The sequence below is a fragment of the Theropithecus gelada genome, chromosome 16, assembly GCF_003255815.1.
Source record: "Theropithecus gelada isolate Dixy chromosome 16, Tgel_1.0, whole genome shotgun sequence".
Lineage (NCBI taxonomy): Eukaryota > Metazoa > Chordata > Mammalia > Primates > Cercopithecidae > Theropithecus > Theropithecus gelada.
In genome coordinates this window covers 26,483,068-26,498,939 of record NC_037684.1, presented here as the reverse complement: position 1 = coordinate 26,498,939, position 15,872 = coordinate 26,483,068, and the positions used below count along the sequence as shown (strand labels likewise).

Here is a 15,872-nt window from a genome sequence, read left to right as displayed (position 1 = left end):
GGTTGGTGGGCCTCCTGACCCCACCCAATTCTGCCCTTCTGGGTGGAATGGCCCCTCTGCCGTCAGGAGGCCCCAATCTAAGGGAGGAGAGGGTCCTGCTGTGGGAGTGCCCCGTTCTGTGCAAGTGGACGCCATCAGCCTGGGATGGAAGAGCTGGGCCGGGGAAGGATCTGATGCCCCCCCACTCCCCGGGCGCCCACCCACAGGGAGCTTGACCCCCTCAAATCTGCTCTTCCCATGGAAAGTCCCAGCAGCTCCACCAGTAGCAGCCAGGGCCCAGGCCCCCAGCCTCACCGCTCTTCCTAGGCAGGTGTCAGTGCCTTCCCCCAGCCTGGAAGAGGTCCTTTCATTAGATTCCAACTCATTTACCAACTAAGTGACCTTCAGTAGGTTTCAAATCTGCACATATTGGTTTGTGTTTTTCTGCCTGCACAAAGCTGTGACTGGCAATACCCCACACCCTCCCCAGCCTCCCTTCGTAGCCCCATGTCCTGTGGGCTTGTGAGCTGGTGTCTTCACCCTGAGCGCTTCCTGCCCTCCCTTCCCACCAGGGCTATACCCCAGCTCCTACCCCTGCCCAGACAGTGGGTCAGGGGCACACATGTGACAGCCTCTCAGGTCCCCAAAGTCCTCCAGGGCTCCATCATCCCCCATCCCACCTGGATGCCCAGCTTCTGTGGAGCTTGGGAAGCGGGTGGTGGGATCCCCCGGCAGGGGGATGGAAGAACCACAGGGTCATAGGCCACAGTCCTAGTCCCCATTCTTACCCCCACCCCTGGGGAAGGGAGTCCATGTGGTGACTCAGGTTAGGTCACTCAACCTCCCTGAGCCTCAGTTTCCCTTGCTGTGTGGTGAGAAAAATCAGCCTGCTCCAGACCCTTCTCCATGGTGGCTTTATAGATCAGGGCTGGGAGGTGGGGGGGGGGGGCAACAGGTGTGTCACCTGCCAAGAACCACCTGACACCTCTTGCCTTGTCCATCTTCCCCCGCCCCTGTCCACTACAGTGCCCAGGAAGTGAGCAGGGCCCACGCTGGGAGGATGGCCTCAATGCCCCCTGGCCTCGACCCTCTTCTCTGTCCTCCTTGTCACCCTTGGTGGGGAGGGGAGCTGGTGTTCCTTGGAGACAACTTGCCTGGCCTTGCCCCGTGTCCCTAGTGCCCTGCCCCAGTCACCAGGAGTCTTTATTTTCTAGCCATCTCCTCCATGCCTTCAAGTCAGCTCCTCCCAGGCCCTGTCTCAGGCCTTCTGTCCAGTGGGCTCCCTTCCCCCTTCCTCTTTGTCTTCCCTCCTAGTCCAGGCAGACTCTTCCTGAATTGGAGCCTGACATTCAGGGGGTGGTGCTGGGCTGGCAGGGAGTGGAGATCACTGTGGGGAGGTGCAGAGTTTCTGGCCACCCCCCCTCCCCCGTGCCAGGAGCTAGGCAGGAGCCCCCTGTCTCCAATCCTCAGTCCAGCTGCCTCTTTCCCTCTATTGCCCTTCCCCCATCACACGCCCCCATCTCCGAGGCTGTAGTTGGAGTGACAGGGAGACTCAACAGGGCGCTGGGTATTAGCAATTTGGGGGGATATTACACAGGAATGTTTACAGAAAGGCAATTGCCCGGAAAATGACTTTGGTTGCTGTGGTATGGGGCGGAAAAGATGGTTTTAGAAAACAGACACAGATGGGCTTCTGCTCCAAGGACCCACAGCCAGCCAGCCAGCAGAGGCTGAGGGGTATGGGCACATGAGGAAGGCAGAGCCAGGGAAACCCGGGGACAGGGAGGCCGATTCCTTCACTAGCCGGGGAAGCAAAGGATCCCCTCCCCTGATCCGGGTTCCCAGAGCCTCTGTCAAGCTTGAGACATATCTGGTCCTGGTTGACCTTTGTCCTCTGGCCTCAAACCTCCAAGCACACAGTGTGCTTCCCGACTGCAGCAGGCACCAGCAGGATGGAGTTGTCAGGCACAATCGAAGGTGGCAGTGCCTCGGGGCTCCTCCTGGGTGACGGGCTCCTGTAGCATTGGCTGCAGAGGAGGGACTGGGGGAGCCTCATGCTGCCTCATGTGTTTGTGTGTGTGCATGGGTGTGGCCTAAGGCAGGTCCTCCACCCTTCCAGCTGTCTTCACACTTCTCTCCTGCTGCCCTGCGTAGCCCCATGTCCTGTGGGCTTGTGAGCTGGTGTCTTCACCCTGAGCGCTTCCTGCCCTCCCTTCCCACCAGGGCTATACCCCAGCTCCTACCCCTGCCCAGACAGTGGGTCAGGGGCACACATGTGACAGCCTCTCAGGTCCCCAAGGGAGGGGTTTTGTCCAGCCTCCTGATCTCCACAGAGAGGGTTACAGGGACCTGATTTCCAGATCTTGATCTTGGGCCTGGGGAGGACTCATGTCAGGGGCCCCAGAGAATCCTCTTCTCCCTTTCCTGAGCTGGTGGCTGGCTTCGCTCTTCCTCTACTTTGTCCCTTTGCCTCTCTCCTTCCTTCTCCCTCCCTCTCCTCTCCTCTCCCTGTTCTCCTCCTCTGCAGATGACGTCATGTGTGCATGTTGCCCAGGGGTGGCCAGAGGACAGAGTAGAGGGTTACATCTGGGGTAAAGATGCCAGTTGGCGACCGGCTTGGTGGCTTATGACATGGTGTCACTAAGATGTTGGGATCTTAATTCTCCTAATGAGTTACAGTGATCTCATATAAAGAATGTGGTGGAGGATAAAAATAAATGAGGCTCATAAATAAACGTGGAATTTGGATTGTTCGAACAAATGACAACCTCACTCTTCCCAAGCACCTGTGCCGTCCTCCCAGCCGGCCACTGGGGGGCGCCCGCCACTTCCCGGCCACCCCAGCCTCAGGCCACTTTCACCTTCCACGTTTCCCAGGCTGGGCAGGCTGAGCCCAGGGTGGCAGAACCCGCCTTCCTCACCCTGCCCTTCCCCTCATTCAGATTCTGGATTTCGCCAGTTCTCGGCATCTTCCTTGTGGCTTGAATCTCAGACTCAAAAAATTTAGTCAGCCTTGCACACTGAGGTTCCTTGGAGAAAAGAGAAGCCCTGAGCCCCTCCCTTATGTCTCTGGCTTCCCCAACCCCATCCCTGGGTTGCGGGGAACCTTCAGCCCGACGCCCCTCCCCCAGGGTACCCTAGCCTTGCTTGCGTTCCCCCAGAGTTCCCTGTCTCCGTCTCTCTCTATCGCAATCCCCCAGGATAACCCAGCCCTGCTTAAGACCCCTGCCCGGGTCTCTCACGCCCTTCCTGCCTGGACCAGGATGCATTGATCTGTGCAGGGCTGGCCGGTGCCTGGATCTGCTTGCTAGATTGGAATCGATCCCTGTGTCTTTTCCCTGGGCTGCTCAGGTTCAAGGAAAATCAGGGCCACTCCGAGGACTTGCTGGTGGCTGGAACAGGCATAGGGGTAACAGGGAGGTCAGGCTGCTATGGCCCAACAAGCTCATTGCCGCTCAGGAATGTCTTTCATTGAAAACAACCTACTTTCGCCCCGCGCGGTGGCTCACGCCTGTAATCCCTGCACTTTGGGAAGCAGAGGTGGGTGGATCACCTGAGGTCCTGCGTCGGAGACCAGCCTGGCCAACATGGTGAAACCCCGTCTCTACTAAAAATACAAAAATTAGCTGGGCATGGTGGTGGGCGCCTGTAATCCCAGCTACTCGGAAGGCTGAGGCAGGAGAATGGCTTGAACCCAGGTGGCAGAGGTTGCAGTGAGCCAAGATCACACTATTGCACTCCAGCCTGGGCCATAGAATGAAACTCCGTCTCAAAAAAAAAAAAAAAAAAAAGAGAAAAAAATAAAAAGGAAAGAAAACAACCGGCTTTCTCCACCATTGTCTTGCCAGCCTCTCACTCTGTGTCCAAAGGCAGAGTTTAGACATTAACATCCCCATTTTACAAATTAGGTTCTTAGGCTTTGAAAGGGAAGAGATTTGTAGACTGAATAAATACCTAAATTAATGAGGCTGGGTATGGTGGCTCATGCCTGTAATCCCAGCACTTTGGGAGGCTGAGGTGGGTGGATGGCTTGAGCTCAGGAGGTGGAGACCAGCCTGGGCAACATGGCAAAACCCCATCTCTACAAAACAAAACAGACCCCCAAAATAAGTTGGGCATGGTGGCACGTGCCTGTAGTCCCAGCTACTCAAGAGACTGAGACTGGAGGATAGCTTGAAGCCAGGAGGTCGAGGCTGCACTTAGCCATAATCTCGCCACTGCACTCCAGCCTGGGCAACAGAGTGAGACCCTGTCTCAAAAATAAATAAATGGATAGCCTGGGATCTCAGAAAAGTTGCTAAGACACCCAGGGTGTCTCTGGCCTGGGTTTTTCTCTCCCAATGTTCTGATTTCAAGTGCCTAGCCTGCTGAAAGAGTTAAAATCATTCCTGAGTCTTCAGAGCCCCCCAGAAGGCTGGTCACTGACTTCCCTCTCCTAAGGACAGGATGTTCCCCCACCCTCAACCAGAAGCCCAGGTTCATCCTCCCAGCTCAGCTGGGGCCCTGCAGAAAGAAGTTAAATCAATACAAAGTAGGAAGCCAGGACAGCTAGGCTACCCAGGCACTCCCTTCTCCCTGAGCCTCAGTTTACTTTTTTTGTTATATAAAAGCCAAGGATCTCAAAGGTTCTTAAACAGATTCTAAAGCTTTTCACATCAAAGCTCCTCCTTGCCACCGCCCCTCAGAGAGAGCAGAGCATCTCTTCTACTCCCTCCCCTCTTTCTGCCACCCCTTAGTATCTAGCTCCTGCCCACCTCACCCCAATGGCCCCAATGCCAGAGCACCTGAGGGCTGAGCGGCGGCCTGGAGGAGGCAGTGAGGGGTAGTCCCTGCTCCCCTGTCTGTGCAGGCTGCTCAGCAGCCCCTCCCCACTGCCAACTGTTAGATTTGTGGGACTGCAGTCATAAAGTGCAGCTGTGAGCTCCATGCCCTACCCTCTGCCTGCTCCAGCAGCTGGGAGCTGGGACCCCTCCCTGCCATAATCTGCCTGGGAAAACTGGGTGACCTGGGGACCCTCCCACTCCACAGTCACCACCCATCTCAGACTGGTACACTGTTTGCTCCACTCCAGACACACTGAGATCCCCCAGGAGGTAGGGAAGGAGGTGCTGGCATAAAGAGGGGGTAAGAGAGGGGATGAGGAGCTCTTTTGGCTCCAGGAAGGAAGCAGCTGGGAGATGATAATTGGAGACCTGTCCCAATGTTGTCCTGAGCCCTAAGAGGGCAGAGGAGCCTGGCTGTCTGGCATAAAGGGGAGGGGTCCTTCTGGCTCAGGCAGGACTAGGCCTGAACTGTGGAGCTGGATTCCAGCAGCAATGCCATGGCAGAATCTACAAGGCCTGGGCAAAGGGAAGGCTCTTGGCCTCAGAAGGTCCCCTCCTTCTCACTTGTACCCAATGGGCTGCAGACCTCTGGCTGGTGTTGAGGGTGAGTGGAGGAGGAGGAAGGTCAGGGGTTACTGGAGGCAACCCTCTGACTTTGGTTGGAACTATTTCTCCAGTGCCCAGGGAACCCCCAGCCTTCTCCTAGAGGCATTATTCAGGCCACTCTCCTTCAGCCACACTTCTGGCCACTGTGGGTTGCCACAAGTACTTCAAGGGCAGGGACTGGGCCCTTGGGAAGATGGCCCCAGTGTCCCCAGTCTCACTTAGTCAGGGGTTGTTTCACAAATGGCCATCATATCAGGAAACCTTTTGTACTGTACTAATGCAATATATATTTTTGTGGCTGGGCGCGGCGGCTCAAGCTTGTAATCCCAGCACTTTGGGAGGCTGAGACGGGCGGATCATGAGGTCAGGAGATCGAGACCATCCTGGCTAACACGGTGAAACCCCATCTCTACTAAAAAAAATACAAAAAACTAGCCAGGCGTGGTGGCGGGTGCCTGTAGTCCCAGCTACTTGGGAGGCTGAGGCAGGAGAATGGTGTAAACCTGGGAGGTGGAGCTTGCAGTGAGCTGAGATCCGGCCACTGCACTCCAGCCTGGACGACAGAGTGAGACTCCATCTCAAAAAAAAAAAATATATATATATATATATATCTCTTTTTGTTAGCCCACTTTGAACTTCAAATTTACTTAAAAGGAAACTTTATTTCACTACTATCCCAAGGAACTATATCCATGAAATAACTGGTTTGACCTTATAGTTGGGGCTTTTTCTAATCCTTATGAAAAATAAAGGTATTAAAAAAAAAAAAAAAAGAGCTGGGTGTGGTGGCTCACTTTTTTTTTTTTTTTTTTTTTGAAGCAGAGTCTCACACTGTCTCCCAGGTTGGAGTGCAGTGGCACAACCTCGACTCACTGCAACCTCTGCCTCCCAGGTTCAAGCAATTCTCCTGCCTCAGCCTTCCAAGTGGCTGAGATTATAGGCATCCGCTATCACGCCCAGCTAATTTTTTGTACTTTTAGTAGAGACGGGGTTTCACTATGTTGGTCAGGCTGGTCTCGAACTCCTGACCTCGTGATCCACCTGCCTCGGCCTCCCAAAGTGCTGGAATTACAGGCATGAGTCACTGTGCCCAGTCTGTGGCTCACACTTTTAATCTCAGCACTTTGGGAGGCCAAGGTGGCAGAATCACTTGAGCCCAGGAGGTTGAGACCAGCCTGGGCAACATAGCAAGACCCCATCTCTAAAAAAAGGAAAAAATTCACTGGGCCTGGTGGCATGCACCTGTAGTTCCAGCTGCTTGGGAGGCTGAAGTGGGAGGATCTCTTGAACCCAGGAACTTGAAGCTGCAGTGAGCTATGATCACATCATTGCACTTCAAGCTGAGTGCCAGAGTGAGACCCTGTCCCCCCAAAAAAAGAAAAAGGAAGGAAGGAAGAGAAGACATAAAATAATGTTCTTCCCAAAGTCCTCTCTCATGTACTTGGACCTTAGTTTGGGGAGCACAACAGAGGATGGTGACCACGGTGAGAGGGACCACCCCAGATCCAGGGCCATCATGGGGATAGCAGCAGGTCAGTGAGGAAGTCCACACATGCCATGTGGTGCTGTCAGTGTTCACTCAAGAAACAGTCATCATGGAGAATGTGGTGGCACATACGTAACAAATATTGAAATCAAATCAGACCTCTACCATTCAGTGTTGCTTTGGGCTTGTCAGTGGACTTCTCTGAGTCTCGGTAGCCGTTTCTGAAATAGGGACCATGATAACACCCCCCTGATGGGGTGTAGGGAGGCACGCAGCCATGAGGCAGGTGGTCAGCCCCTGGTGAGCTGCGGCTCTCATGCCCATGGGAGCCCTTCTTCCCTTGGTTCGGTGCAAGGTGCTGGGTTCTTGCAGACTCTGTGCCCCTGATGGACACACCCCAACACACCCAGGGAGGGGTGTGTGTGTGTGTGTGTGTGTGTGTGTGTGTGTGTGTGTTGAGGGCAGGTGGCTTTTCTTGAAACCTGGCTGAATCTCCTCTTTCCTCTGTGGCTGGGCAGGGGGTGGCAGACCTGGCAGCTGTCCACAGACCTCCTGACAGTGGATGCTTGGCGGGAGGAGGCTTGTGGCAAACCTGGCTGGTTTCCAGCATTTCCAGCCGGGTCCCCTGTTGCCTTGGTCTGCCCTTGGAGGAGCCCTGTGAGTCAGGCCACACAGCGGGCAGGAGTGCATGTGTCTGCTGCAGCGCCTCATACCCCAGTCCGAGGCCACACTTGGAGTGCTGCTTTGGGGCTGGTGGATTGTGGGGCTGGTGGATTGTGGGGCTGGGGTGTGCATGAGAGGCTGTGCTTGTCTCCCTGTGGACTGACTTCTGAGGGGCACAAATCTATGCTTTATGCCCAGGAATATGGCTGAGGTAGGCCCCCAGCAACTTCTTCCACCCCCAAGGGCATGGGTGACCTCTGGAACCCCTGGCCACTGGTCGTTGAGGCTGGAGAGTGCGGGCCAGCAGGGTGACCTCAGGGCTGGTGGGCATTTGGGAAGGGGATTCAGAGTTCCGCGTGGGACCTCAACCCCCGGCCTTCTCTTTCTTTCGCTTCTGTGCTGTCCTTTGTCCGCTGTACGTCTCTTATGGGTCTTAAGCTTGTGTCTGTGTCAGGAGGAGAGACTGAAGAAGGGAGGGGAGAGGTGGGGGGAAAGTCCCTGGGAAGGACTTCAGCCGTTCTGTCTGCTTCCTTTCTCCTTTAAGTTTGTTCCAAATCCATCTCTCACTGTCCTCTCTGTGCCCAGCCTCTCCTGTCTGTCTATCTGTCTGTCTCTGGGGAGGGAAGGGAAAAGGGGTCCCACTGCCCCAGACCCTGGGCTTCCATCTCCATGGGAAACCTCAGAGCGATTTTTGCCTTCATTCTCCCCATGTGTTCCCTCCCGCCCTGGCCCTTTTTCCAGCCGGCCCCCAGCCTTGAGAATAAGTATGTCCTGGACATATGCTAGTCTGAGGGAGGAGTCAGGGCTCCCCCTACCCAACCTCGAAGGAAGACTACGAGCTCCTTTTCACGTCTTTTAGGGAGCATCTAAAAAGCACCCCTTCTTCCTTCACCTGCTGACACCAGCTTTAGGAGGAGAGGGGGTTGTGTGGCTGGAGAGGGTCTCAGGATACCTTCTACCCCTTTCATCCAAGCCCCCTCCTCTTGGCCTCAAAGGGCGGTACTCTCCCCGCGGTCATTACGGCTCCAAACCCACGGAGGAACAGGAAGTATCCAGCCCTTGTTCCTCACCCCTCCCTGGGGCCGTGGGCTCACTTTCCACGCCATTCACCCACCTCCCCCTTCAGTCCCTAGTGGGGTGCCGGGCAGCCTCTGCCTCGCGCCAGACGCCTCTCCACTCTCCTTAGTCCCAGGCCCCGCCCTTCCCCGCAGGGACCCCCGGTGGGGGATGGGCAGCCCCAGGCCGGGCGCGCTGTGACCCCGCCATGCCCCTCTCACCTCTCGCAGATCCGGAGCGGAGCAGCCCCCCCATGCTGTCTGCGGACGATGCCGAGTACCCGCGGGAGTACCGGACCCTGGGGGGCGGGGGCGGCGGGGGCAGCGGGGGCCGGCGCTTCTCCAACGTGGGGCTGGTGCACACGTCCGAGCGGCGGCACACAGTGATCGCGGCCCAGAGTCTGGAGGCGCTCAGCGGGCTCCAGAAGGCGGACGCCGACCGCAAGCGTGATGCTTTCATGGACCACCTGAAGAGCAAATACCCGCAGCACGCCCTGGCCCTGCGAGGCCAGCAGGACAGGATGCGAGAGCAGGTGAGTGGGCTCCCGGCTGCGGCTGCGGCCAGCGGGCAGGGGAGGGGGTCTGACCCCGTGCTCCATGCCCCCAGGCTCATTCCAACTCTGGGAGGCATCTGGAGCAGAGAGAGAAGGGGAGGAGTTGGGGAGCTGTCCCTCGGGGCAGTGGCTCCGGTTGGCCTTTTCTGGAGCCTGGGAAGGAAAGGGGTGGGGGCTTGGCCTCCAGACCTCTGCCTGCAGTCCGGAAATTGAGAGCATGTGATGGGGCAGAGAGAGCCCAGCCTCTTTAACTCAGGCTGTTTGGGCAGAACTCTTCTGGGAGGAAAGGAGAGGAGGATAGCCTTGGGGACTTGTTCTGTGCCCGAGAGAGTCCATCCTGTGGTGCAGATGAAATGCTGGCCAGGGTCGTCGGCAGCTCTGTGATATGGACTCTAAGAGAGGATCGGGCCTTGAGAGCCTCAGTGAGCTGCGTCCGATGTGTCCCCAGTCCCTGCAGCCTGCAGGAATGGAGCCCAGAACTGGAGCCTTTGACCTCTTTCCTCCCTGTTCCACCCCATGGCTTGCTGGGTGACTTGGAGCTGGAGACCTCCTCTCTCTGTGCCTGGGTATCTCTCCTGCCATCAGTAGGGCTTAGAGAGGAGACACAGCACCTCTCTCTGGACCAGGACCTGTCTCCTTCTATAGCGGGTGGGATGGTTCCTTTTTAAACCTCCCCCAGAACCTCGGGGTCCTGAATGCATCTCTCCACCCAAGTATGAGCTTCTTGTCTGTAAGAACATGCTTTCTGGGTCTAGCAGCCTGTGTACAGTTCTGCATTGGTGAGGCGCCTGCATGGTTGATGCATATTGGCTTCTGAGACTCAGCCATTGTGCCCCTGGGTAAAGGGACTGAGGGGAGGGATGCACATCCCATCAGCAGCCTTTCAGTCAAACCTGGGGTTGCGTCAGTCCCTGTCTCCCTTTTCCAGGTTCTACTGGATGTAATTGAGGATAGGGAGGAGTGTCTCCACTCCCATCCTCACTGCAGGGAACAAGACACATTGGCACATTTCTGGTACCTTATCTGCCCCCTAGTGCCACTTCCAGTTCTGTCTGGCTTTTGCCTTTTCCCAGCTCCAAAGTCCTTCTGGGAGCAGGATGCAGATCAGGATTAGAGAGAGTTGAAGATGCAGATGTGGCCCTCACCCTCAGGGAGCCCCTCTCATTGGGTTCCTGCTGTGTGCACTGGCTTGAGGAGAAGGGCAGGGGCATTTGTCTTCTAGCTGGGGAGGGGAACAGTCAGTTGGGAGGCGGTTTAGAGGAGGGAAGATCATAGGCAGGCCTGATCAGGGAAAGCTTCCTGCAGGAGGAGGTATCTAAACTGGGCTTAGAAAGATGAAAAGCATTTGCATAGGCCTAGAGGAAAAGAATGTTGTTTTAGGAGTGGTGGGGGGTGTGGCATGGGCATAGGCCTGAGTTGATTTGGGAACTGGCCCAGAGGTCCAACTGGCTGGCAAGAAGGCTCAGGTGGGAAGTAGTGGGATGTGTGGGGGCTGAAAAAGTGGGGCAGATGGTGGTGGCTAGGATGGCTGTGGTTGCTTTTGGATGGTGAATAGGAGGGGAGAAGCGGGGCTGGAGGAGGGGAAGGAGAAGAGGAAGAGTGTATCAGGGATGATGAAGGGGAAAGGATGGACAGATGGGGGTTGGAAGAAGACCAAGTGTAGGTCTAAGGCTAAGCTGCCTGGGCCTAGAAGGCAATGACAGAAACACCTGGGCTACAGGGAGATGTTGGTGCCTTGGAGAGAAATAGGAGGGTTGGAGGGAAATGTTTGGGGGTGGGGGAGAGGAATATATGGAGACGGGTTTGAGTAGTGGGTAGGGCATTCTTGGGGATGCTCTTAAGGCACCAAATGCACCACTCAGGACTCCAGAGAGGCCGCAGCTTCAGGAGGAGAGAGTTGAGCACGGTCACAGCAGATACGAAGTGGACCTGGGAGGCTGAGTGGCCATCAGGGAGGAATGGGGTCTAAGAAGAGAGAAAGCCCATGATGTTTGGGGAAAGGGGACCAGGAATGTTCTACATCCACGAGGAAGTCCCAGGGGAAAAAAGGCGCCTGGACAAGGGGCCAGCAGGAGGGTGACCAGCCCTTCAGACGTCCAAAAGGATGGGGAGAGAGAAACAGACATTGCGACTGACAGGGATCTGTGGGCGCAGAGGGTATTGAGAGCTTGTGTCTTGTGGTGTGGTAAAGTAATGGTCAGTTTCAGGGGTTAGGAAGACTGGGGTTGGTAAAGGATCAGGAGCCCCAGCTACAGACTTACTTTGGGGAGATTGGGCCAAGAAAAGGATGAAAACAGCTGGGTGGAACTTCCAGGGGCAGCAGGCCTGGGAGAGAAGGTATGTCTAAGGGCCTCCTATGTTCTAACATGTTCACCAGCACAGAGTGTGGAACTCAGTAAATACTTAGGAAATGAATCAAAGCCCAGCCACCCTCAAATTCATTCCTTTCTTCTTTCACTCATTCGTTTCCCCACTTAGAGTGTAAGTGGGTAGGATCTATGGCCCATTCACTTGCAATGGAATGCTTGGTGCCTAAGCATGGTGCCAGCTCAGGCAGTGTTTGTGGAATGAATGAGAGAATGAGGGAGGAATGAATCTGAGGATGCCAAGGGGAAAGAAGGCCATGGGAAACAGGTCCTAGAGGAATCTGGAAGGATGGTCTTAGGTGTGGGGTGGTCTTGGGGAACGAAGCGGGTGGAGTCACTTCCACTAAGATACAGAAAAGAAAGATATGCTGTGGGATAGAAACAACTGGGGGAAGGCTTCTCCTGCCCAGCGGTTCCTATTTTTGTGAGGTAGGTGTGACACCTTCAGTGAGGAGGGGATGAGAGCTGGGGAAGGGGAGATGGTAAGGAGCAGCTTCCTTGCCAGTGTGCAGAGGGGCATCCAAGAATTGGACACGAGGCCAGGCACAGTGGCTCATGCCTGTAATTCCAGCACTTTGGGAGGCTGAAGCAGGTGGATTGCTTAAGCCCAGGAGTTTGAGACCAGCCTAAGCAACATGGCTGTCTCTTAAAAATATATATGTATTTTTAAATTAGCTGGGCATGGTGGTTCGTCCCTGTAGTCCTTGCTACTCAGGAGGCTGAGGTGGGAGGATCACTTGAGCCCAGGAGGTTAAGCCTGCAGTGAGCTGTGATCGTGCCACTGCACTCCAGCCTGGGAGACAGAGTGAGAACCTGTCTCAAAAAAAATAAAGTGGAGATGAGGATTTCAGGAATGTCTGATAGGGAAGGCCCTGCCCTGGGCTCAGGGAACCCCCAGGTCTAGCAGAAAAGGCAGACATCCAGAAACAAAGCAGGGCTCTAGTTAGAGAGATACCCAACCTAAGGAAAGGACTTGCCAGCGTCGCTAGACCCCTCTGCAGTATGAGCTCTGTGCCAAGGCTTACCCCAGGAATGCCCTTCCCTCCCAGTCACAGTACCCCAGCGGCTCCTGCCCGCTTCCCCTAATGGGGTGTCCCCCGCTTCGCACACACAGGTTGGCGGCTGGACCGTGGACCCCGTGTGCCTCCTCAGCTCCCTCTGCTCCCACCTCCATGGCGACTCCGCCCCCTCCGGGGCTGGCCAGCCGGCCCAGGTGAGTCACCCACCTCCACCCCACCCCCCAAGCCCATGGTGGAGTTTGGCTTTGGGGAGGACTTTTTTTTGGAGGGGGGGTGTTCAGGATTTTTATTTAGCAACCTTTTCTCTTTGGTGTAGGAGCCCCTACTTTCAGGAGACTTCTATGCCCCATACTCACATCTGCCCGATGTCTAATTCCCTGTCACTACCTCCCCAAGCCTGGTTGACTTTGGAGAAGGAATTTTTTGAGGGAACATACTCAGGATTTTTAAAAAAGTTTTTGTATCCCTTTCTCCTTTAAACAGAAATCCCCTGACCTTGCCCTGTGGGTTTTATGCCCTCCTCCCACTGAGGACCATCTTATTCCCCTCTCCACACCCTCCCCTTCATTTCTGAGCAGATCCAGCCTTCCCCAGATGTCCCACCATCAGGAAGTTCTGCATGAAGTCTCTCTCTCACCCTTCTTGCTAAGTTCATGGCTTAGTCTCTAATTTTTAAGAAGACTTGGGTATCAAGTCATCTGTTCTGAACTTATTTCCCTCTTCCTCATCAAGCTTTGATGTCCATTATGGGAAGATAGATCTTAGCTTAGACAGGGGCACATGTAGGCAGGATACTAGGGGCCTGGGCTCCCGGCTAGGCCTGGACATTGCTATGGGAGAAAAATGGGCATCTGAGGCCCAAAATAAGCATCAGAGTTGCAATGGGGAGGGGACAGCCCAGGGGAGGACTTGACTTGAGGATGTTCAGCTGTAGGAGGCAGAGGAGGGATAGTGGCAGGGAATCCAGTGGAAGCAGAGTGCTCAGGTCCTTACACACCCTGCTTCCCCCAGAGGACAAAAACGCTTGGCTTTTTCAAGGAGAATGAAGAGAAAGAAAATTGTGACCACCAAGGAAATGACAGGCCTTCAGAGGGAGGATGTTTTAGCTGAGTGTAACTCAAGTCTAGTAACAGATTGGCATGCTTGGCATCACTCACAGGGCATTCAGCCCAATTTCTTTCCCAGTTCCCAAGCCCCATCTTGGCTGAACTTTGGGGAACAGGAATGTGTCTGCCCCCAAGGCTTGATGGCAAGTGGGACAGACTTGTCCTGAATGGCCAAGTGCATGGTGGAGACCAAAGTGGGGCTAGGACAGGAATGGTGATAGGACAGAGGAGGATGTGATATGCACAGGCAGGGTTGGGGTGCCTTGGCTGCCCAGAGGTCCTCCCCAGATGGAGCGTCTTGGGGCTGTGATAGGGGTTGGATGATGGACAGGAGTGAGGCTGGACTGGGTGAGCTCAGTTGTCCCAAGTCAGGGGGCTAGGGGGCTGGGGATTTTGGCCTGTCCACATCTGGGATCTGCTCTGATGGGGGAAAGGGGAGCGCTTGAGCAGACCTTCTCCTGGGGCTCTGTAATTAACCAGGAAAGTGTCTGTGCATAGGATCTTGTCATCACTTGGTGCTTATCACACTCCCTGCCCCTAAGGCTGAGTCTGAGGTTCCCTTTTGTCAAGTGCAGGACCAGAGACTTTGGAAAGGCCACAACCACACAGCAGGGCAGAATCAGAGGCCATCTAGGAAACTTAGGCATACTAGGTCTCCCAGACTTGGCTAGGGATTAAGTCACGGGAGAGTTAAAGGCCAAAGGTGCACAGTGAAGACCCCGCTGGGGAGAAGCTGTGAGCTCTGAAGGTTGAGCAGGAGGCAGAACACTGTCCTCTCCCTGACCCTCCACCAGGCGGGACCTTTAGGGATGGGAGCAGTGAAGAGGATCCTGGGAGGGGACCAGAGGTTGGACTCCAAGCCACAGCCCCTCCCCCGGCTTCCACCAGGCTGTCTAACCTCCCTCCCTCCTGCTGCAACCCGAGTCCCGGGCGCCGGGCCGGCGTATCGGGTGACCGCGGCGACGCAGCCACCAGCCTCCGCCGCTCCTCTGCGGGGCTGCGCCGGCGGGGCCGCGCCGGGGGAGGGGGCCGCGAGAGGGGATGTGCACGGCGGCGCGCAGCGCAGCGCCAGGTGGAGTCGCGGTTACCGGGGCGACCGGGGCCCGGGCCGGCACGGCGGCGGCCGCGGCGGCTCTCGCATTGCAGCAAAGGGCACCGGCGGCGGCGGCCGCGGCTGCGGAGGCGGCCAGGGGAGAGAAGAGCCCGGGCGGGTGGGAGTAGGGGCCCTCCCTCCCCCGCCGGACGCAGGACCTGGGGCTGGGGACCCCGCGCGTACACCTGTGGCCGCAGGTAAGGGGGAGCGGCTGTGGGGGCCGGGATCGCCGCCTCGGGTTGGGCGAGGGGCGGGGACACGGAGATGGGGGCCCGCTCCGCGGCACCGAGAGCCATCCAGGGGTGGGGGACGCCCAGGCCATTGCAGGTTCCCGATCCCTGAGAAACGCCTCCTCCCCTCCCCCACTGCATTAGGTGCCTTCGGCGTGGGCCGGCCCCCACTCCAAAATCAGGCTGGCGCCCCCTCCCCCAACCTCGGAAAGTCATGACCTTCCCGGGGTGCGCCCTCGCCCCCAGAGTCCCACAGCACCCCCCGCACCCACCCACACACACTCTGCATTGGGAAGGAGATGAGGGTGTCATCTGCACATCTGGAGGAGAGGGTCGTGCATATACATCGCGGTGGGGGCAGGCGCCCGAGGGGGGGCGAGTGGCTTAGCCCCAGCCGGGGGGACGAGTGTTTACACGGACTCGTGTTCATGGGAGTTGAGAGGTGGGTGTGTGCACCGGTGCAGCAGAGCCAGGGGATTAAGGAGCCGGTGCGGACCCGTGGGTTGCTCTCCCTCCTTGGAAGATGCGTGGTCGGGGCTTGAGGTCAAGAAGGGGTCATGCGCTCACTGAGCCTGCTGGGGATGCCTGCCCAGGGGAGGAAAGAGACCTCAGCTGGCTGGGCCAAGCCTCCCCAGGGGCCCTAGCCCCTCCACTCCCAGGGCATGAGGGCTGAGGAGGGAAAGACCGGCAGCAGGGGAAGTAGGAACCCGGCTACCAGTGGCTAGGATGGAGGAGAGAGGAAGGGAGTTAACTCCTTAGCTCCCAGAGGGAAGAAGCTGTTTCCTCTTCTCACCAGGAGTTTGAGGACTCCCTGGCCTGACTTCCTGGGGCCTTGAGAGACGCTCCCCTCCCCCGTTTCTCAAAGCCTGGTCCCTAGGGTCCTATGCTTCCA

At 56.5% G+C, this 15,872-nt stretch overlaps 1 protein-coding gene across 3 annotated transcripts in view; it reads left to right on the top strand.

Moving 5' to 3' along the window:
* Window positions 1-15,872, top strand: part of SRCIN1 (SRC kinase signaling inhibitor 1) — a 77,098-nt gene that overhangs the window by 19,297 nt on the left and 41,929 nt on the right. Inside the window, exons 2-3 of one of the 3 annotated variants that reach the window (XM_025361814.1) lie at window positions 8,844-9,145; window positions 12,647-12,745. In XM_025361814.1, the coding sequence (XP_025217599.1) occupies window positions 8,844-9,145; window positions 12,647-12,745 (401 nt within the window). Of the gene's footprint in view, window positions 1-8,843; window positions 9,146-12,646; window positions 12,746-14,794; window positions 14,948-15,872 lie in introns of those variants that run through there. The other 2 variants (XM_025361816.1, XM_025361817.1) reach the window with 2 other exon arrangements.